The sequence below is a fragment of the Alnus glutinosa genome, chromosome 1, assembly GCF_958979055.1.
Source record: "Alnus glutinosa chromosome 1, dhAlnGlut1.1, whole genome shotgun sequence".
NCBI classification, from domain to species: domain Eukaryota; kingdom Viridiplantae; phylum Streptophyta; class Magnoliopsida; order Fagales; family Betulaceae; genus Alnus; species Alnus glutinosa.
In genome coordinates, this window is record NC_084886.1 from 42,514,234 (window position 1) to 42,536,293 (window position 22,060).

The 22,060-nt window shown below is 36.2% G+C and overlaps 2 protein-coding genes across 2 annotated transcripts; both read left to right on the forward strand.

Moving 5' to 3' along the window:
* The first annotated feature begins 3,940 nt into the window (after nucleotides 1-3,940).
* LOC133882403 (probable linoleate 9S-lipoxygenase 5) lies at nucleotides 3,941-8,000 on the forward strand. Its single transcript, XM_062321564.1, has 9 exons — nucleotides 3,941-4,291; nucleotides 4,623-4,912; nucleotides 5,077-5,323; nucleotides 5,503-5,841; nucleotides 5,947-6,032; nucleotides 6,120-6,227; nucleotides 6,325-6,629; nucleotides 6,732-6,995; nucleotides 7,079-8,000. Exons 1-9 carry the CDS (start codon nucleotides 4,090-4,092, stop codon nucleotides 7,845-7,847), a joined length of 2,610 nt encoding a protein of 869 aa, XP_062177548.1. The 5' UTR covers nucleotides 3,941-4,089; the 3' UTR covers nucleotides 7,848-8,000.
* Nucleotides 8,001-9,635: 1,635 nt separating this feature from the next.
* On the forward strand, nucleotides 9,636-10,470 carry LOC133882408 (photosystem I reaction center subunit II, chloroplastic-like). The gene has a single exon (XM_062321576.1). The coding sequence runs from the start codon at nucleotides 9,718-9,720 to the stop codon at nucleotides 10,339-10,341; it is 624 nt and encodes a 207-aa protein (XP_062177560.1). The 5' UTR covers nucleotides 9,636-9,717; the 3' UTR covers nucleotides 10,342-10,470.
* Nucleotides 10,471-22,060: the final 11,590 nt, after the last annotated feature.

Sequence of the window (22,060 nt, forward strand, 5' to 3'; positions counted from 1 at the left end):
ATTAATTATATATGATTACTCATTTACCTTTTCGCATGCATTAACAATTAATAAAGCGCTTTAATTTATAACTTGTAAAGCAAAGAATATATCCAGGAAAAAAAATTCTAATCCTCCTTTTGTTTCTTTATATATTTCCTTTTGGGAAGAAGGTCTTCGATCTGTGCTCTTTAATTATGTTTCCGTTTTTCTTTCGGTTGGAGGGGGTGGCCGGAAAAGCCTTTGTGAATCTTTTTGGCAACTTTTCTGGTAATGAATTCATTTCTGACCATGTCTTCTACTCTACCCTTTAATTGATTCCTTCCATTGCAAAGAAGAAAAGAAGAGTATCAACATTAACTTTATTGAGACAAGAGTTACAATAACTCAAGAGATAAAGTCACAAGAGTTATAAGCACTTAAGAGACACGAGTTACAAATTTATAAATTAGATTTATTATTGTTAATGTAGAAGTAGGAAAATACTTGTAACATTTAGACTATTTCTTTATAAAGAAAATCGTGTATACAATCAAATGAATCAATGAAAAATGTAACCAAAGAAAAGATCGACTTTGATGTGTGAATGTAGGCCATAAACAGAACTACTTAAAATATGTGTTTTCTATATTTCTTTTATTTCTCTTTAAATTATTATTAGTTTTTACAAACTTATTATAAAGATGACAATAGAAAAATAGTATATGAATTTTGGCTTCATGATTTTTTTTTTCTTAATTTTAAGCTGACACGTCCACGTGCGATTGGCTGCCATGCATTGCATGCATTTGTTTTTTTGGTCAAAATATTATAGGTATCCCGCCCATAACCCATAGACCAAACCGAGCAAACTAAACAACCAAATTAATTATTATTATTATTTCTTATGAATAACCAAATTAAATATTCAAAACGTATGTTATTCATGTTACAATTTTTAACGTTATTCCCAAATTATTGTCGTTTGTTTGTCTTGTCGTTATCGAATGATAAATATATATGTTTGCAGGTGGCATGATAAATCAAGTGGACCTTCGTGATTAGACCCCACCTAAGCCTAATCATACAATTTTTTTTTTTTTTTTTTAACAAATTCCAATTTTTATTAATATATACCTGTCTGGATGTCGCGACAGAAAACCTTAGAGCCAACTTTAGGTTTTAAGTCTGATTTTTACAATTTTATAAAATGACTTGTTGTACACGATTTTCAAGAGGCAAAGCTAAGTAGTACTGAGACAAATATAATTGAAAATCTTTGGCTTAGGCTATGATTTATTGGGGTGAGCTGGTTGTTCTATTCTCTTGCAGTTAATCAAACCACATTGTTCTTCGTCAACAAACAATTGAAGTCTATTGGTTGATCGGTAAAAGAGATCAAGAAGAAGAATTATCAAAAGATTCTAGAATTATTATGTCAGGAGACAAATAGAATCGTTTGTCTAGAACAAAGTCTAAACTGTTACAAAAGATTGTAAGTGTATATTTCTTGTACAGCTAAATTATTCTTAGTGAATGGTTTATTAGATTTAATTGTTCCAGAATGGTTTTCCTTTGATGGGTTATTCAAAGGATTTCAATTTCGTTAACAAAATTGAGTGTTTAGGTGTGATTGATTGATTTATCTTTTTAGTAGTTTGCTATTTGATTTATCGTGATGCATATTTCTTTTTTAAAATGTTCATTGTTGCTGGACTTCACCTATTCAACCCCTCTAATTAAGTGATGCCTAGGATAATATTTTCCACATCAGTTCTACAAAAATTAGAAAGTATTAGTGACAAAATAATTTTAAACAGTTAATTTTTATTTTTATTTATCTTAATCAAATTGTAAACCCCTATAAAAAAATATCTAACTGATTTATTATTATTATTATTATTATACACCTAAATCATTCATAAATCATGAATCATACGTATCGATGGCTCTGAAGAGTCAAATATGAGACATATGATTACTAAGTTGATGTCTCCACGTTAATTATATGTACAAGTTGCATCAATCAAGAATTTGAAGTAAAATATGGAAGATTTTATTCCCAATTAACAAAATACTATATTTTTATCTTATAATTATTTAATAATATTGACATGATACTCCAAATCAACAATTTTTTATTTTTATTATTATTTAACAATAATTAATTTAAGGGTTAGTTAGGAATGCCACGTCAAATTTTTTAAATGAATATTGAATAAAATTATAATATCTAGCATTTTTCCTAGCAAAAGTGTAACTTAACCCCTATTTAGGATATTCATTTTCTAATTATACACTTGGACAGGGTTTTGTGATCTTTATTTATGTAAAAACACTCTTTTCACAATAGGCTTCGTATTTTCATTTATATACTTTCCTACTTCCCATAAAAAATTAACCTTTTTAAAAAAAAAAAAAAATTATTTTGGTTTGTAGTTCGGAACATGATCACGCTTGTCAATGATAAGATTATACTGTAGTTCAATTTATAATTGTTCAGATTCCATTATTTCAACCCTCTCCCACGAAGGTATATGCGGCGGTTATTGGTTGCCTAATAACTATTAACGGTTAAAAATTACTAATTGCATAACTGTTTTTGTAGGTAGTAGAAAAAAATCGTTAACTATCTAGAACGTGGTGGTTAGCGGTTTTAGAGGTAGGCAGAATCAGTTAATAACCGCTAACCGCATTCTCTTATATATATAAATAATATACAAAACAACATCGTTTTGGTGCGTTTGATATAGTATTTTCGTTTCAAGTTTAATGAATTGATTTTTATTAATAATAATAATATTCTTAAACTTTGTTACATTTGACGCTTTCTAATTATTTAAAAAGGCGCAAAATCATATAAAATGAGTGATGTTAGGGACCATATTTTTATCATATTTTTACTCTCTTAAAATTGATGCGGCTTTTAAAATTATCATTAGATCAAAATTCAATAGGGTTCCATCTTAAATTTAATTATGACTTTAAAAGTCAATCAACTTTGAGATAATAAAAAGAGGGTTTATAACATTACTCCATCTAAGTAGGCCTTGAAAAGAGGCTGAAGGAATGTCTAAAACGTCAAAATAGGCTCAAAATGTTCATTTTTAAAAAAACGGTTATTCGGTGCAGTTATGAATTTTAATAATGGAGACAATAATCGATAACCGCATGCGCATGTACACCCTTCCTCTCATAATTTCTGCTTGGAAGACTTGTAAGGATGTTCCTTCTGCATTGTTATTTGACTGCGCACCTAAGCTTTTGTCTTACATGTCTTGGACACCTTGTATTCATCACATCAACTTAACTTTAGATTGGAAGATTTCTTCCCTGACTTCTCTGTCATTAGTTGGTCTTCCTCCATGATGCACAATCTTGCCAATTCATTTTTTGGGGACCATCTCCAGTTATAATTTTTATTTGCTGGATAATGGGAAGGAACATCCTTATATTTTTCGTTCTCTTCTTTCTTTTCTGTAACAAAAAAAAAAAAAAAAAAAATGACAAGGGTGAAAAAGACAATGGCCGGTACCTAACAAAAAGACAAGTGTGAAATAGACCATGCTAACAGGGACATACATTAAATATATTTCAGCATATGCATACATATTGTAATTAAAGGAAGAAAAAAAAAATAGTAGCCAATAAAAAATAAAAAAAAACATTTTTATTAATTTATTTTCAAAAGTAGCATAAGAAGTGAAGTTGCGTAGGTGGAATCAGTTCCTTCAATTATTCTTTTTTTGTTTTGGGCTGGTTCTTTAATTATTCAAAGATAAAGATTAAAAATTCCTTTCAGACCCCACACCATATAGTGGGCATAATTTATATTGAAGAGCTGCATAAACGGAGCCACAAACTTGGCAAGACGAAGACCCAGGTCTCCCAAGTCAAGAGCTCAGGGAAACCAATAAAAAAATTTATATATATTAAAAAAAAAAAAAAAAAAAAACTATATTATTACATGTAGCAGTGAAGCCATGTAGAATATGGCTAGCCGATCTTCTTGAAGATTTTGTCCATATATATATTGGCTTCCCAGTCTCTCTTAAAGCTTACAATCCTTTAATTCTTCCGCTGCTGATTTGGATTGCAGTCTGTTCCAGTTCAGAGATAGTAAAGAAAATAATGGAAATGTTTTGTGGCAAGAACAAAAAGAAGCAGATTCACAAGGCGGGTGAGAGCAAGAAGATCAAAGGGACAGTGGTGTTAATGAAGAAAAACGTGTTGGACGCCACTGACATGAAAGCCTCGTTTTTTGATCGGATTCATGAGTTCTTGGGCAAGGGTGTCTCCCTGCAGCTCATCAGCTCTACTCATCCCGACCCAGGTCACCCTCTCTCTCTCTCTCTCTCTCTCTCTCTCTCTCTCTCTCCATCTTCTTGTGTTCTCCAGGTGCATTTGTCAGAGGTCGTCTTGGACTAAGACAAAACAAAAAACATCATATGCCATCAATATATAGTAACTAAATTTAAGTTGTTGATTTTAATTTCATCATGTGTTACTCTGTTTGATTTGGGAAAACATTTAAGTAGAGCCCAATCAAACTGTACTGTGAAATTTCAATCAAGTAGCTTTTTTGAACAACTTTCTAGCACTGCTTCTTTCTTTGATCTTGCTGAGTAAGATGCTAAGAAACTGAAATTTTGGGTTGTGTTTAGCGAATGGACTGAGAGGGAAGCTTGGAAAGGTGGCATACATGGAGAAATGGATTTCAACAATTACTTCACTGACGGCAGGAGAAGTTTTATTCACGGTTACATTTGACTGGGATGCGTCCATGGGTGCTCCTGGGGCATTCATTGTCAAAAACCATCACCACAGCCAGTTTTACCTTAAGACTGTCACTCTAGAAGATGTTGTTGGGCACGGCCGTGTGCATTTTGTCTGCAATTCTTGGATTTACCCCCAACATCGTTACAAATACAACCGTGTATTCTTCTCAAACCAGGTAATATGAGTTTGAGTTGATATAATAAATGTGGAACAAATTAAGATTCTCTATTTAAATATTAATATTAATGGTTAATGGGTGCTTACATATGCTTTACTTTTTGTTTCTATGGCTGAACTATCTTTTATGGAAAAGCACTAAACTTATAATCTTTGTGTTAGACCTACCTTCCATGTCAAACACCTGAGCTGTTAAGGAAGTATAGGGAACAAGAGCTAGTAAATCTACGTGGAAATGGATCAGAGAGGAGGAAGTTTAAGGAGTGGGACAGAGTCTATGACTATGATTACTACAATGATTTGGGAAGCCCAGGCAAAGGGGCAGAATATGATCGCCCTGTTCTTGGTGGATCAGATGAGTATCCCTATCCCAGACGAGGGAAAACGGGTCGAAAACCAACAAAAAAAGGTTAGAAATATAAACAATATTCATTTTTCAGTTGTTAAAAGCTGCTTTGACAAGTCTAAATTGGTGGTTTTAGAATTTCAAATGGCATGAGGCATGTAATCAATGAATGATTTTTAGGTGTTTTTGAAGAATGATTTTGATCATTTTGAGTCAGCAGCTTGATATTCTCATTGTGACAGATCCCCGCACTGAAAGCAGATTGCCACTTCTAAGTCTTAACATATATGTTCCAAGAGATGAGCGGTTCGACCACTTGAAGTTCTCAGATTTTATTGCCTATGCTGTGAAGTCCCTATTTCAGATATTACTCCCAGAGATTAAATCTCTATTCGACAAAACCATTAATGAGTTTGACACCTTTCAAGATGTACTTAATCTCTATGAAGGGGGTATTAAGCTACCCAATGGACCCACACTTGGTAAAATTAAGGAATGCCTTCCTTGGGAGCTACTGAAGGAACTCGTTCGCAATGATGGCGAGCAATTCCTCAAATTCCCAGTGCCTGATGTGATCAAAGGTATGTGTAGAATTTTTCTCTGTTTCACTTGGCATTTGATGCTTTAAACTTCTTAACCATGAATCCTAAAGTTTTTATTTTTTATTTTTTATGGCACAATTGCAGATAATAAGTCTGCCTGGAGGACAGATGAAGAGTTTGGACGAGAAATGCTTGCTGGAGTCAACCCTGTCATCATCCGTCGCCTCCAAGTAAAATACAACTTTCACTAGATTAGTTGATTAATAATGTTGAATGGTATTTCTGCTTCAACATCTTCCCTGAAATGCTGTCTACAGGAATTTCCCCCAACCAGCAAGCTAGACCCTAAAATATATGGGAATCAAAACAGTGCAATAAGAGAAGAGCATATAGAGAACAACCTGAATGGGCAGACTGTAGATCAAGTATTAAATAAGCTTCATATTTTTCCTGACTATATATATATCTACATTACTATACTCTGTTCTACATTGACAGCTAATATCTATTTTGTTGTTATAGGCAATCACAACCAGTAGGCTGTTTATATTAGATCATCATGATGCACTAATGCCATACTTGACAAGAATAAACTCGACTACCACAAAGACGTATGCCTCCAGAACCCTACTTCTACTGCAAGATGACGGGACATTGAAGCCGTTGGCGATTGAGTTAAGCCTTCCACATCCACAAGGGGAGCATCGTGGTGCAGTCAGCAAAGTCTTCACGCCAGCAGAAAAGGGTGTTGAAGGCTCGGTGTGGCAGCTGGCCAAAGCTTACGCTGCTGTAAATGATTCTGGCTACCATCAGCTTATTAGCCACTGGTACGATGCCTAAGAAAAAACACACTGCATGGTAGCAGATGATGATAGAAGCTTGACCTTAATCTAGAATGCATTCTAAAATGCTTCCGGTTATGTTTGCAGGTTGAACACCCATGCTGTGATAGAGCCATTTGTGATTGCGACAAATAGACAGCTGAGTGTGCTCCACCCAATACATAAGCTTTTGCATCCCCATTTCCGGGACACAATGAACATAAATGCCTTGGCTCGGCAGATACTCATCAATGCCGGTGGTGTGCTTGAGAAAACAGTCTTCCCAGCTAAATTCGCCATGGAAATGTCTTCTTTTGTATATAAGAACTGGGTGTTCACAGAACAGGCATTACCTGATGATCTCCTCATAAGGTGAGCAAAACTCCGTTAAATTATGATTTCGATAGTTTTGATCTTGATCGGAATGGATTTTGATCCGCTTTTGCTTCATTTAGAGGAATGGCAGTTCCAGACTCGAGCTACCCCCATGGCCTCAGACTTCTTATAAAGGATTATCCCTATGCTGCTGATGGGCTGGAGATCTGGTCAGCAATAAAGAGTTGGGTTAGTGAATATTGCTCTATCTACTACCCAACTGATGACATGGTCCAAGACGACTCTGAACTCCAATCATGGTGGATGGAGATCCGCAATCAGGGTCATGGTGACAAAAAAGATGAGCCTTGGTGGCCTAAGATGCAGACACAAGCCGAGCTTATCCAATCCTGCACCATTATCATATGGGTGGCTTCTGCCCTCCATGCAGCTGTCAATTTTGGGCAATACCCTTATGCTGGCTACCTCCCTAATCGCCCGACAGTAAGCCGCCGCTTCATGCCCGAGCCGGGCACCCCTGAGTATGCAGAGCTTGAGTCAAACCCTGACTTAGCCTTCCTGAAAACAATAACAGCCCAGTTCCAAACCCTCCTTGGTGTATCACTGATAGAAATTTTGTCCCGGCATTCAACTGATGAGATTTATCTTGGGCAGAGAGATACGCCTGAGTGGACTTCAGATACTGAAGCACTAGCAGCATTTGAGAGATTTAGAGAGAAGCTGATGACAATTGAAAACAGAATTATAGAAATGAACAATGACAGCAAATGGAAAAATAGGGTTGGGCCAGTCAAGCTGCCTTACACCTTGCTCTATCCTAACACCTCAGATTACTCTAAACAGGGCGGGCTCACTGGCAAGGGAATTCCCAACAGCATCTCAATCTAAATGTCTATTTTTGAAGCAGTTACCTTTTAGAAAGTATTAGTGCTAAATTCAAAGATTTTCTGGTAGGTTTTTGTATCCTCATTTTTCCTCTTTATCTTGTAATATATGTACCTGTTTTTCTTGTGTATGAAATATATCTGCAGGTTTGCAAAATTTCTCTCCAAATATCTGGATATTATACCATATAATTGTTACATTTAATTTTAATTCATGCGGGTAAATTGCTCCATGCACCATTAAGTATCAGAATATAATTGACATTTCATAAGTAATTTGTTAAAAAATGGATGGAATATAAACAGAATAATCGATCTATTTGATAAAAGTTTCAACAATAGATATTTATTGGTAGGTGGAGTGTACTAAAAAAATGTAAGGAAATCCTGAGAAATAGTGAATGAAGACAAAATAAAATAAAATTATGTACTGAATTTTAGCAATATAGAAGGCTGTTTCATAAAAAAGAAAAGAAAAGTAGAGGATATGATTTTGATTAATTGTAGATCTGAATTATTTTCCCTACTAACCTGAATTAAATTCTATATTCAATAAGTGATAGAGATGAATAGTGATACCAAATGTTTTAATATTATATGTTGATGCAATGTATAATAACAGGCTTATAATGCTTTAACACTAGGTATGGAAATATGAGGAAGTTACTTAAGTTTGGAAACACTAATGGTTTGGGGGCATTAAGAAATGTGTAATTAAGTTCTGCCTATGATATTTATTCTTATTCTTATTAACAAGACTTGAGGAGTTTAAGTAATTGGTTAAATTGTATTGTGGCAGGATATTTAAATCTACTGTTTTAAAGGGAAAAAAAAAAAAATGAAAGTTCAAATATATTCATATAAATTCTCGAATTGGTTCGGTTCCACATATAATTGGATAGGGTTTTAATATGGTAGTGAGAAATATCACGCACCCATTAAGGTCTATTGGAGGCCCATGGGACTTATTGAAGCTTATTTGCACCTATCCAATAATTCTCCACTCGAGAGTAGCATGCTTGAGGGTGGCCTATCTGAAGGAGCCCAATCTGTAGGTGTTCTGACTAATGATACCGTAATTCGGTGCCACCTTAACCGACAAAAAACATATGTAGGAAGCCACCTATATAAGGAAAATCATTATTCTCTTTAATGCCTTGTCCCCCCTTTTGATTAAAAACCTTTTTTTTAATAAAAAATGGATGTTGGGGGAAAGTTTCGATCTCCCACAAATCATTTTCCTCTTGTCTATTATAAATCCAGCACCCTTAAAAAAAGATCAACTCTTTAAAGAAAAGGGATCAAACGAGGAGAATCTAGGTGGAAAAATTTATGCAATGATCCAACACTTTCAATTTTAAACCCTTAACCTTTTATATCTTCCAATTTTGACCTACTTGCCTTAATCGGAATAACCCTATTAAAGACCTTAGACCGCACACAATTAAACACCTTGCGCAGAAATGGGACTCTATGTACGAAAATGGCAATGAATCCAAAGTAAATGTAGAAAGGCCTGATCGGCCCGGATCCTTACCCAAGCCCATGATCAGGCAGGCTCTCTTTTGTCGTTTAAGGTAGTGAGTGCTATATTTTGGAACGATGCCGTTTTGAGTTCACTCCACATCAACAAGAACAAAATAATAATAATAATAATAAAATAAAAGGAAAATAAAAGAAGCTGAGGTTTAGAGAGTCCGTATCAAAATCAGACATCCTAATTGGTCCAAGCCATATCGCCTTATCCACACCCACATCCCTACCACCCATCCAAAATCCTACAAACTCTCCCTCAATAACATTCTCAACTTCTATTGATCCCTCACAACCTTGAGACAATCAACCATACTCACCACCTTATCTCCAACCCCTTCATGGCCATGGCAACCCAAGCCTCCCTCTTCACCCCACCCATCTCCGCTTCAAAGTCCGGCGACCGTGTCACTGTGCCATGGAAGCAATCACCAACCTTGTCCTTCACTACTCCTAAGCCACTCAAATTCTCCGTGGCACAGCGTACAGTTAAGGTAACTGCTTGTGTGAAAGAAAAGGAAGCGGCTCCGGTGGGCTTCACCCCACCTGAGTTGGACCCAAGCACTCCCTCACCAATTTTCGGCGGCAGCACGGGGGGTTTGCTCCGCAAGGCCCAAGTCGAAGAATTTTATGCGATCACATGGGAGTCTCCCAAGGAACAAATCTTTGAGATGCCCACCGGCGGTGCAGCCATCATGAGGGAGGGTCCGAACCTGCTGAAGTTGGCTAGGAAAGAGCAGTGCTTGGCACTGGGGACTAGGCTGAGGTCCAAGTACAAGATCAATTACCAGTTTTACAGGGTGTTCCCTAACGGGGAGGTCCAATATTTGCACCCCAAGGATGGGGTCTACCCGGAGAAGGTCAACCCAGGCCGCCAAGGCGTCGGAGTGAACTTCCGGTCAATCGGAAAGAACGCGAGCCCGATTGAGGTCAAGTTCACCGGCAAGCAAGTGTATGACTTGTGAGGTGTGGGGATGCATGCTTTGTTTGCTGTCTGTGATGTATTTTATGATTATATGACTGTTATTAATGTTTGTAACTTTATTTTGTTTTCCAATTGATGCTATGCTACATCCAAAACACATGTATCTTCATTTTTGTTTGTCCATGCAATTAAGCCTATGTTGTATCAAATTAAAGAAACTTTTAACTGTGAAAAGCTAGCATAATAAGAAGACAATTAATATATATATATATATGTAAAATAACCAACAAATTAAAAATAAAAAAAATAATAATTCAAAAGGAATTACCCATCTTTGATGCCGAGTTGTAGGATTTAAAATTAAGAACCCATTTTTAATTTGTATGGCCGTCCTTCGCTATAACAATTCAAGTCCAACCCCAACACATTTCTTGATAGTTTTCAAGTTTTCAATTAGTTATTCACATTGACATTGTTATTATTCTTCACAAAAATATATGCTTTTTTTTTTTTTTTTCATTCTACAAAGGAGATTGATATTTTGAAGAGTTTTCTAGTGAGCCCATAATATAATATATTGGGGTTGGCCGCAGCCGAGGATGTGCTCTCCCTGGGCTGTGTGAAAGCTTCTAGACAAATTAGTTTCACCCAATTGAGAATTAGTTTGGGGGTGAAATTGTTGGATATATGATTGGAAAATTTTGATTTGATGGGTGTTGGCTTTGAGGTGTGATTTTTGAATTTGATAAAAAGAGAGTTGTCGTCAGTAATTGTGTCATATAATTAAGGTGACAAAATATCATTTTTCTTCGTCTATTTATAATAAAAAGTAGAAAAATAGATATTGTAATAATTTTTTTTGAAGAAATCAAGGCACACATGGAACTTCTTGAAATTTTTTAGATATGTTGTCAAACTTTCTCATGAATTTATTTTCTCAATTTAGTCTTAAGCAACCAAATTATTAAAAATTTAGATAAATAAATAATGTTTAATTGTTCATTTATTTGTTACTTTTGAGTATCACACCCATTTCTATAGAAATCCAATGCCAAAAAAGAAAAACCACCTTCTCCTTAACATCACAATTCAGAGGTCCAAAAGTCGAAGCTCATAAATTCGGCCATCCTTGTCTAAAGGCCAACTATCAAAAACTAAACCCATTGCCATCGACCCCTCGTTATCCAAACCATACCCAAAACCAAGCACCCAAAAACGCAAAAAGCCCAACAAAAACAAACCTCAATTCATGAATAAAAGCAAAGGTGAAGTGATGTGTGTGTAGATGTAGGTGTGATTGCAATGTGGGCTCAATCCTTAGGCAACTTAGGTGGTTGCTTAAAGCCCTCAATAAATTAAGACTCTCAATTAATAATTGTATAATTTAGTTGGTAAAAATTTAATAAATAGTATTTAATTGAGGCCCCCAACAAATAATGGTAAAATAAAAGTTTTTTTTTTTCAACTTTAATATTATAATACTGCCAAAATTAATTAAATAGTAATTAACTTATAATGTCATTGTAACCTTCTGATCTTATTTAATATGTAAATAACCAGAAATGATTACCTCAACTCCTCAGTATTAGAATAACAAGTGGCATAAATAAATGACTTTTCTTTTATTCTATCAACATTAATCATTATAACTAGAGCATCTACTAAGAGCCATCACATTAATTAAAAACGTTACACAAAATATATTACCACCATAAAGTAGATCTAAACTCGTCAAAATCAGAATAAACTATAAGTCCACAACCTCACCCAAAGGCGCTAATACTGCGAGCAGCCTGTGAAATCCTATAATGAGTCATCAAACCATGACTAGATTAATATTATTACGTCAAATGACTGTATCTGCCTCGAGGTCATTCTTACTTAAAACCTAGCTAGCTTCTCAATAAAACAAAAAATTGTTTTTCATGTGGAAAAGATAAAAGTGTAAGTTCATGACTTAGATCACACGTGAAACACATTTATGCAATGAAACCAAATAATTTTACATAATGCACAAGCACACACACTGCGAGCAGCCTGTGAAATCCTATAATGAGTCATCAAGCCATAACCAGATTAATATTATTACGTCAAATGACTGTATCTGCCTCGAGGTCATTCTTACTCAAAACCTAGCTAGCTTCTCAATAAAACAAAAAATTGTTTTTCATGTGGAAAAGATAAAAGTGTAAGTTCACGACTTAGATCACATGTGAAACACATTTATGCAATGAAACCAAATAATTTTACATAATGCACAAGTACACACACACCAGTGCCCTTTCCCTCATCTCGGATGACATATGCTACAATCCCTATCCCTATGTCTAAGGCAATTACATAGTAAGCCATCACTAGTTGTCCAACCAGGTATAACCTCGGGTGATTCATACAACTAGCATGCACGCGCGCACGCGCGCACACACACACACACACACACACACACACACACACAAGCCATCACTAGTTGTCCAACCAGGTATAACCTCGGGTGATTCATACAACTAGCACACACACACACATAACCTCGGGTGATTCATACAACTAGCACACACACACACAGTGCCCTTTCCCTCATCTCGGATGACATCTGGTACAATCCCTATGTCTAAGGCAATTACATAGCAAGCCATCACTAGTTGTCCAACCAGGTATAACCTCGGGTGATTCATACAACTAGTATTGCTGCAGGTAGTGTCCGCCGTCCATGGATGGCTGTGCCTGTCACAATAACGTTCGAATCCAAGGTAGAAACTCACACACTCATCAACTAGGCCATAAGGTTAGTCTGTATAATCTAGTATGCACATGCTACATATTTCTTTCACAATAAGTTTCGCATTATTTGATATAGGTGATCATGTTACACGAGCACATTATTAATTCATTTCCATGCATGTAAAATAGCATTGATAGTCACAAAATCATTCATTTTTCAAAACCATAAGCTTTAATTTGAAACTCAATGTTCATAACATTAAAATCACATACTATTTCATAAATGTATAAAATATGCACTTTTAATATCAAAATAGACACACTTCAAAATGTCGGTAAATAGTTTTTGCATGAGTTTTACTCACCTTGGTTATACAAGTCTTTTTGGTAATCTTCATAAATCCCAGCTCCTTGTCTGCAAAAGAGTCTACTATTAGCTGCACATTTAGACTTAACTTCAAATCTAGAACTTAAACTTCTAGGTAGTTCGCCAATCAGATCATTGGACGACATAGGAACTGTTGAGACAGTCCCACCCTTTGATCAATCTTCGCACCATTGGAATGTCTGACTGTTCGGACTGTGCTCGGACCGTTGTAACGGTATCTATACATAAACCTTTAAACTCCAAAAGATCATACCTTTGATCTATCTAGTACATTCTAAGGCCCAAAAATGCCTCCTTATTCTACCCTAAGCACAAGTCCGTCCTCAAAACAGAACCTAAACACCAAAGTTTAAATCTTTCTCCCAAAAATCCATTATTTCTTACAAAAGTCAAGGTTTACCTTAAAACAATTCAAATGCACATATATCTACACTCTAAGACCATAACCCTATAATTATCATTAATCTACAATAAATTACATTTAAAGCTTCTATCAACAACCGCTCTCTCTCACACACACAAAAATAATCATTAATCAGAAACTAAACATGGATTAAGCAAGGTCTAAACCATGAAATAGAACCAAGCTTAGGGTCTAGGGTTACCTTCCTTGAAGATGGGAACCCAAAACCCTCCAAAAGTCTCACCTCCTCCTCCTCCTCTCTCTCTCTCTCTCTCTCTCTCCTCTCTCTTTGGGTCTGGTGGCTGAAGAGCAATAAAATAGGGTCTAGGGTTCGACCTTGGCCCTTAAATATTCATTCCTCCATGAGCCAATGCTGAAATGGTCAAATTTCATTTCATGTAGATTGCCACTGTTCGAACATTTAAAGCATTGTTCGGACATTCCTAAGATATATTGTTGGAACACTTCATGAAAATTTCGATCAATCGGTCTACACAAATTTATCCTAAGTGTCCAAATGTCCAATTTTTCTTCATCTTTTGACATTTAAGACTAATTCAATTCTATAAAAAATACTTAGGCCTCGTTTGGTTTGCAGAATGACCATTCCATTAGGAAAATGAATAGAGATTCATAGGAATAAAATGTGGTAAAATGGAATAGCTATTCCTATTTTTTTGTTTGGTAATAACTCACACATTTTAATCGGAGTTAAAAAAAAAAAATTACTGAAAAAACCCTACATTATATTATTATTTTAAAAATAAAAATAAAAAACAAAAAAAAATTGAAATAAACTGGTGGGTGGCTGGCCACCCCCAAAACACCTCAGTGGTCCCCCCGAGGCATTCCAAGGGTGGTGCGACCACCCCTGGCCCTCCACAGTGGCTGGCCGACCACCCATTGGGGTGGTCGGCCAACCACTTTGGGGTTTAGATTTACTTTTTTTTATATATAAAAAATGAGTTTATTTTTTTTTGAAAAATGTCGTCTTTACCCCAAGAAATAACTATTTCTCTCATTTTTTAGAGGAATAGGTATTTATCTTCGTAAGGGAATAACTATTCCAATGAGAATAACTATTCCATAGAATATACCCCTACCAAACTAATGAATAGTTATTCCATAGGAATAACCATTCTATTCCAGCGGCCTATTCTGCGAACCAAACGAGGCCTTATGCATAACTTAGGGTGTCCTAAATCCTAATTTAGTGCACGTTGTTACAAGTATGGTAAAAAGTTAATTAATAATCTCAAATTAAGACCCTCAATTATGGTAACAACAAATAATAATTTTATAATATTGGGGCCTTCTAAAAAATCTATAGTGTATAAACTCTAGGCATGTTACACTTTTGCTTCGGGTTTTCATTTGCAAACCAACCTCGCATCTTTTGTCCTGTGGACTGAGAGATTGTTAACATCCTTCTTGTGTGGGTGGAAGGGCTTGAGGAGAACGAAAGCTTCAGCATCATAAATGAAGCATTGATGGCAACAAATATGAGGTAATAAGGGAAGGAGAGGAACCATTACAAGACAAAGCTTTTTAAGTGTAAATAGAGGGAAAAACATTTTATGGTCTGAATGAGATTTTACAAATCTAAATGTGTATATGTTATTACATAGTAAATATGTTGTTATATTTTTTAAATTTTGAAATGAAGTGACACTATGTATACGGTTAGATGCAATAAAATAAAAACTAGACTATGAAATGGTTTGTCCCCATTTTACTTGAAATGAAGAAAATCCTATTCCAAGCGGAGAGGGAAAAAAAGGATAATGAGTGTGGAATGAGCAGTCACGATAATGACACTAATATAGGGGGAGGTAAACAAGATTTTTTGATTTTCTAATTTCATCGCATTGAAGCAATGAATGCTGAAAATACAAAAAAAAAAATTTGTATGAAATATTTTACGCATAAACAACTACCAACATTAATAAGTATTAAGAATGTAAAGCTTCTCTCTCCCTTCTAGAGAGAAGGTCTGAACCCTTTGTGTTTCATCTCCACCTTCTCATGAGTGCCTCATGGGAAAGAGGTATGGCCTCCATTATCCTCCCCTCTCCTTGTTTTCATTGTTTTCGTCCCTTTGTTTCTTTCGTTTTTCTCCCTCTTTTTCTCTTTGTGTCCATTGGTCCTCTCCTTGGACAATTGCTTGGTTAAGTTCTTTGTCAACGGATCCCGTTCGGTTTTTGGCATTACTTCCCATGCAACAACCACTTCACAGTCAAGGGTGGAGCCAGGGGAGTCGAGAAGAGGCATATGTCCCCCTCAACCTCCAAATTTTTTTCTTACATGTTGTAGAAAATCCTCTAAATGCCCTGTTTGCCCACCCTTAACTGCAGATTAGGGACAATCGAAACCCAGTCACCAAAATCTAGGGGCAAATGATTCAAGTAGCGGGGATGTCTGGAAATTTTTCTGCCACAGTTTCAGCATTTCAGGATTTTAGGTTTAGGTTAGATGAAAATAGGGAAAAAGATAATAACAAGCACGATGTCCTTTAAACACATTGTTTAAATAAATTTTTGTCGTTAGACTGTTTGTGGATCACTGCCTTAGCTTCTTTCTTTCTTTCTTATTATTATTTTTGCAAGTTGGCTTAGATTCTTTCATTTGAGGCTTTAGTGGGCTTAGAAAAAAAGAAAAATGTTAGTGGGCTGGTGGGTTTGGTTGAGAGACCAAACTCTAAAGACTTTTCAAAAGTTCAAACCTTTAAACTCTTCTGACAACACAGCATAACACGATTAACAACAAAAGTCTAAACTCTAAAGTATCCACTTATCTTTTTCTGTTTTCATTTCTTGCGTTTAGAAGAAGATTTTCACACGATTTTTTTAATTTTATTTCCCAGAGTATTATAATTCGTAGATTCTTTCGTTGGCCCGACTTTCATGTTACTCAATAAGCCATGACTAAAAAAAAATGTTTCTCTCTCTAGAGAAAAACCTCTGCCTTCTCTCTACCGAGAGTAAGGAAAAATTAGGTCACTAACCTATTTCATTTTTTGTAATTTTTTCTTTCTTCTGTGGAAATTTCTCCTTTGGTTCAACCAAATTATCAGTAATATTATCCTCTCTTATGAGATTTTCTTTCAACTGCGACTGAAATCCCTATCATTTTTTCTCCCCTCTTTTGGTTTCCACCTGAGGTTCTGTTTGAGTTTGCTTTCTGCTGATTTTGCGACGAGTGGTGACTCAAAGTTTCTTTGGCGGCTGTCTTGGGGCGAGAAACATCTTGGTACACACTTTGGGTTCTCTTGATTCTTTCCACCAGGTTTGAAATCCTCCTGATCCCTCTCTTTTCTTCCACTGGAATTTCTGGATTTGTTCGTTTAATCGGTATTTGGACTTGCTGAGGTGGCCTATGTGTTTCTGTTTTCGTCTTACACTGTATATTCTGGATTTTGCTTGTTTTGATTGGTATTTGGAGTTGCTGTGGTACATTGGATACTCTGGATTTTGTTTGTTTACTTGGTTTTTGGACTTGCTGTGGTGCCCTTTGTGTTTTCTAATTTTGTCTTACATTGGTTATTCTGGTTTTCGTTTGGCCCTCTCGCCATGAAAATTCTCTCTTGGAATTGTCGAGGGTTGACCCGTCCCTCGGCTATTCGTAGCCTCCGGGCTATGATTAACAAACATTCTCCTGATGTTATTTTCCTCTCCGAAACTAAGACTTCTCATTCTGATGCTTGTCCTATATTACATCGTCTTGGTTTCTATTCTTTAGCGCATGTTTCCCCTGTTGGCTCTAAGGGTGGACTTCTGTTGGCCTGGCGAAGTGGAATTGACCTTTGATGTTTTGTAACCAATAAACATTCTATATCTGCTTGGTGTTACTCTGATCCTCCTAATAATCCTTGGATTTTATCTTGTGTGTATGGGCCTCCTTACAATAAGAACAATACGGATTTCTGGAAATCTCTTGCTAGTATTGGTTCTGACTACTCTGGCCTGTGGTTATGTATTGGAGATTTTAATCGCATCTTGGACCAAACAGAAAAATATGGGGGTTGGCCTTTTTCTTGTTCTTCAAATGACTTGTTTCGAGATTTTCTGAATTTGCATGGATTAGTTGATCTGGGATTTTCTGGTTCACCTTTTACTTGGTCTAATCATAGACATGGCAGAAATCTTATTCGGGAAAGACTAGATCGTGGTGTTGCTTCCACTAAATGGATTCATCTTTTCTCTTCCTTCTCAGTTAGACATCTCATTGCCCATGCTTCGAATCATCACTTTTTGATCTTAAATACTGCCACTCCTAATTCCAATCTTCCCAAACCTTTTCGTTTTGAGGAATTTTGGAGTAAGGACCCTTCTTGTCATGATGTTATTTCCTCTGCTTGGAATCCCCATGTTGTGGGTTCTTCACCATTTATTCTTGCTAAGAAGTTGAAAGTCACCAAGATTGCTCTTAAGTTATGGAATTCTACTCATTTTGGAAATATATAGCAGCGTATTAGCTCTTTGACTTATCAGCTTGAAGCCATCCAGTGCTCTCTACATGATTCCAGCTGCCATAATGAGGAATGGGAGATTCATAACTCTCTGGATGAACTTTATCTACATGAAGAGACCCTTTGGCGAAATAAGTCTCGTGAAACTTGGCTCACTTGTAAAGATCTCAACATTAGATTCTTTCATACTTCAACTCTCATCAAAAGGCGGCGATCTTCCATTGATTTTCTGAAAACTTCTACAGGAGCATGGATCACTGATCGCAATACTATTGGGAACTGCTTCTCTTCCCTCTTCACCACATCCACACCACCCTGCCCGGATGAATTTCTCTCTCTGTTTGAGAATTCTATCTCCTTAGCAGAAAATAACACTCTTTGCTTCATCCCATCTGAATAGGAAATTTTTGATGCACTTTCAAGCATAGGATCTACAAAAGCACCAGGGCCAGATGGTTTCACTGCCCTTTTCTACAAAAAATATTGGAGTATTATTAAGGATGTTGTCCTTGGCAGTGTTTGGGATTTTTTCATGAAAAATCATCTTCTTAAGGAACAAAACCACACCTTCATTGCTCTTATTCCAAAACAATTGGGTCCTCCTACTGTCAACCATTTTCGACCAATTAGCCTTTGTAACATCATTTACAATATCATCTCTAAAATCCTGGCAAACCGTTTCAAAGTTCTTCTCCATCATTTCATTTCCCCTCTCCAATCCGCTTTTGTACCAACCAGAAATATTCAAGATAATACCATACTTGCCCATGAATTGCTCCACTCCATGAAAGCGAAAAGAGGTAGAGGTGGCCTCATGGCTATTAAATTAGATATGGAAAAAGCTTTTGACCGTATGGAATGGAGCTTTCTCTTTGCCATCTTAGAAAAAATGGGTTTTCGATCTACTTGGATAAATTGGATTCGTATCTGCATCACTTTGCCATCCTTTTCCATCCTCATAAATGGTAGCCCTTTTGGTCTCTTCAATCCAGCTCGTGGTCTTCGACAAGGTGATCCTCTCTCACCATTCCTATTTATTTTAGGAACGAAAGTATTCTCACGTCTACTTCAACGGCAATTTTCCCTTGGCTCTCTCAAAGGTATAAAAATGGCAAGGAATTGGTCCCCCATTACTCACCTCTTATTTGCAAATGATCTTCCTATATTTACAAAGGCCACCTCTTCTGAAGCCTCCACCATCAGGAATTGTTTTGACCTTTACTGCTGCTGGTCTGGTCAAGCTATTAATAGTGCTAAATCTTCGATTCTATTTAGCAAAAATACTTCACCTGCCTCCATCCATAGTATCACAGGCATCTTTCCGTTTAAAACTACTGCAGCAACAGCCAAGTATTTAGGACTTCCATTTATCATTGGAAAATCAAAAAAAGAGGCTTTTCAAGCTATTCTGGCAAGGGTTCACGGGAAAATTGATGGTTGGCGTGCCAAAACTCTATCACAAGCTGGCCGAACTGTGCTAATTAAGGCTACTGCATCCTCTATCCCTTCCTATACTATGAGTACTTTTCTGCTACCTAAGTCATTGTGTGCAACTCTGGATAAATGTTTCAAGGATTTTTGGTGGGGATTTCCAAAAGGGAAAACTCGAAACTTATCTCTCAAATCTTGGCGATCTATATGCATTCCCCGCCATCTTGGGGGTTTGGGCATTCAAAATATGTTTGATATCAACCTTGCTTTGATTACAAAGCTTGGATGGCAGCTCCTATCTAATCCTGATAGCTTTTGGGTCCAACAACTTAAGGCGAAATATTTAGCTTATGGTACCTTTCTATCTTCCCCAGAGTCCTCAAATGCTTCCTGGTTATGGAAAGGAATACTGCAATGCAAATCAACACTCGCTTCGGGAGCGTGCCTCCAGGTCTCCCTGAACTCTAATTTCCCTATTTGGACTACTGCTTGGATTCCCACTTTACCAAACTTTAGGCCACTCCCGAAGCATCCAGGTAACTGAGAGTTCCCTTCCCTGTTTATATTAGATCTCTTCCTCTCTGGAACCCATCACTGGAATGTCTCTACTATTTATTCCTTGTTTGATGAGTTTTCTGCTCAAGAAATTCTCAAACTTCACATTTACCCCTCCACTTTTCCAAAATATTTATGGACTCCTGCTCCATCAAGAAAATTTACAATAGGTTCAGCTTATAAATCTATCATGGCTCTAAATCATCCTGAGTTGGTGTCTACCTCATCTCAACCTTTTTGGAAAAGCCTCTGGAAACTAAACTTGAATGACAGGCTGAGACTTTTCTTGTGGAAAATTGCTTGGGATATCCTTCCTACAACTTCTAGAGTCAACTCCATATTACCTTCTCCAAATAGATTGCCAACATGCTCGCTTTGCAAATTAGGTGATGATTCCTTTCATCATCTTTTTTTCAACTGCATTTTTGCACGATTTGTTTGGAGGCACTCATTTTGGCCCCTGGATTCTTCAGCCTTTACCTTTATCTCACTGCAAAATTGGGTTCAGCAGATTATTTCTCCAGGGACTTTTCTCAATATCCTTTCATCAAATCATCACAAGTTTCAAATCTTTGCAGTAGTGGCTTGTGACCTTCTATGGTTTTATAGGAACAAATCTCATCATGAAGGAATTGCCATTGATATTCACCACATCTCCAAACATATCAATTTGACTACTTTGGAGCACTATAATACTTGGCATCCATCTTTCTCAATTGTTATAGAGATTAACAAATGGATACCTCCTAAACCACCATGGATTACAATCAACTTTGATACTGCAATCATAGATTCTTTCTCGATGCAAGCTGCAGTCTGTCGAAATTCCCAAGGTTGCATTCTTCATATGGTATCTCAGCTCTCCCCTCCTTGTCATCCAAACTATGGTGAAGCACTTGCTGCCAAATTAGCGGTTTCACTGGCGTCATCGCTACAACTAGATCACTTTATTCTGGAAAGTGACTCACAAGTTGTACTTTCAGCTCTTCAAAATCCTGCTGATTCTCAAGATTGGAAGATCTCTTCCCTAATTATGAGAACGTTAGGATCCATCCCAGCTTTTTCCTCTTGGAAAGCTAACAAAATTGTAAGAAGTGCAAACTTCTGTGCCCATTATGTGGCACATTGGGCCGCAACCAGATTCTTTTCTGGTAGCATTCCCATCTATCCCCCTCATTTCTTTGTTGTTCCTATTGTAAGTGGTAAAGACCTCCCCCTCTAGAGGTGGCAGGCTTCTTTCCACATAGTTTTGCTTTGTTGTAGTTTTGTTTCAAAGTATCTATAAAAATTAAAAAAAAAGAAGAAAAAAAAGAAGAAGTATATACTTGAAAAAAAAAAAATAGAAAGAAAGAAAGAAAGAACAGAGAGAAAAGCAAAAAGTATATTAAGGCCTCAATCTAGAAGGAAAAGCTGAACAATAGATATGGTCATTGACAATGAAAATCAAAATTGTAAATTGAGAATTGCAAATTTTAGCCTTCTTCGAAATTCTAAAGTTTTTTTCTTTCAGTTTAACAATTCAAATCAATTGTTTTTTGAAAATTTCTCATTCTAAAAAAATTTCAAGTATGTAATCAAACTTTAGTTTTGATTAAGCTTTTAAAGTTAGATTGCTCAATTAAATTAATTGTTATTAATTTATATAGTTTTTCTTACATATATTAGTTGTATGAAATATATAATTGTAGTTACTTGAAATTATGAAGAACAGCAATGATTCTATTATGGTCCAATCAAATTCTAAATGAAGTCGTACCGAGGTAAATTTAACAAATATAAAAACATATCTTTGCTTA

Bases quoted from the DNA above. Each gene is read 5' to 3' on its own strand.
- LOC133882403 (XM_062321564.1), top strand. From the start codon at position 4,090: ATGGAAATGTTTTGTGGCAAGAACAAAAAGAAGCAGATTCACAAGGCG. The intron at 6,033-6,119 runs GTAAAATACAAC...TGCTGTCTACAG, and splicing joins TCATCATCCGTCGCCTCCAA to GAATTTCCCCCAACCAGCAA. The intron at 6,228-6,324 runs GTATTAAATAAG...TTGTTGTTATAG, and splicing joins ATGGGCAGACTGTAGATCAA to GCAATCACAACCAGTAGGCT.
- LOC133882408 (XM_062321576.1), top strand. From the start codon at position 9,718: ATGGCCATGGCAACCCAAGCCTCCCTCTTCACCCCACCCATCTCCGCT.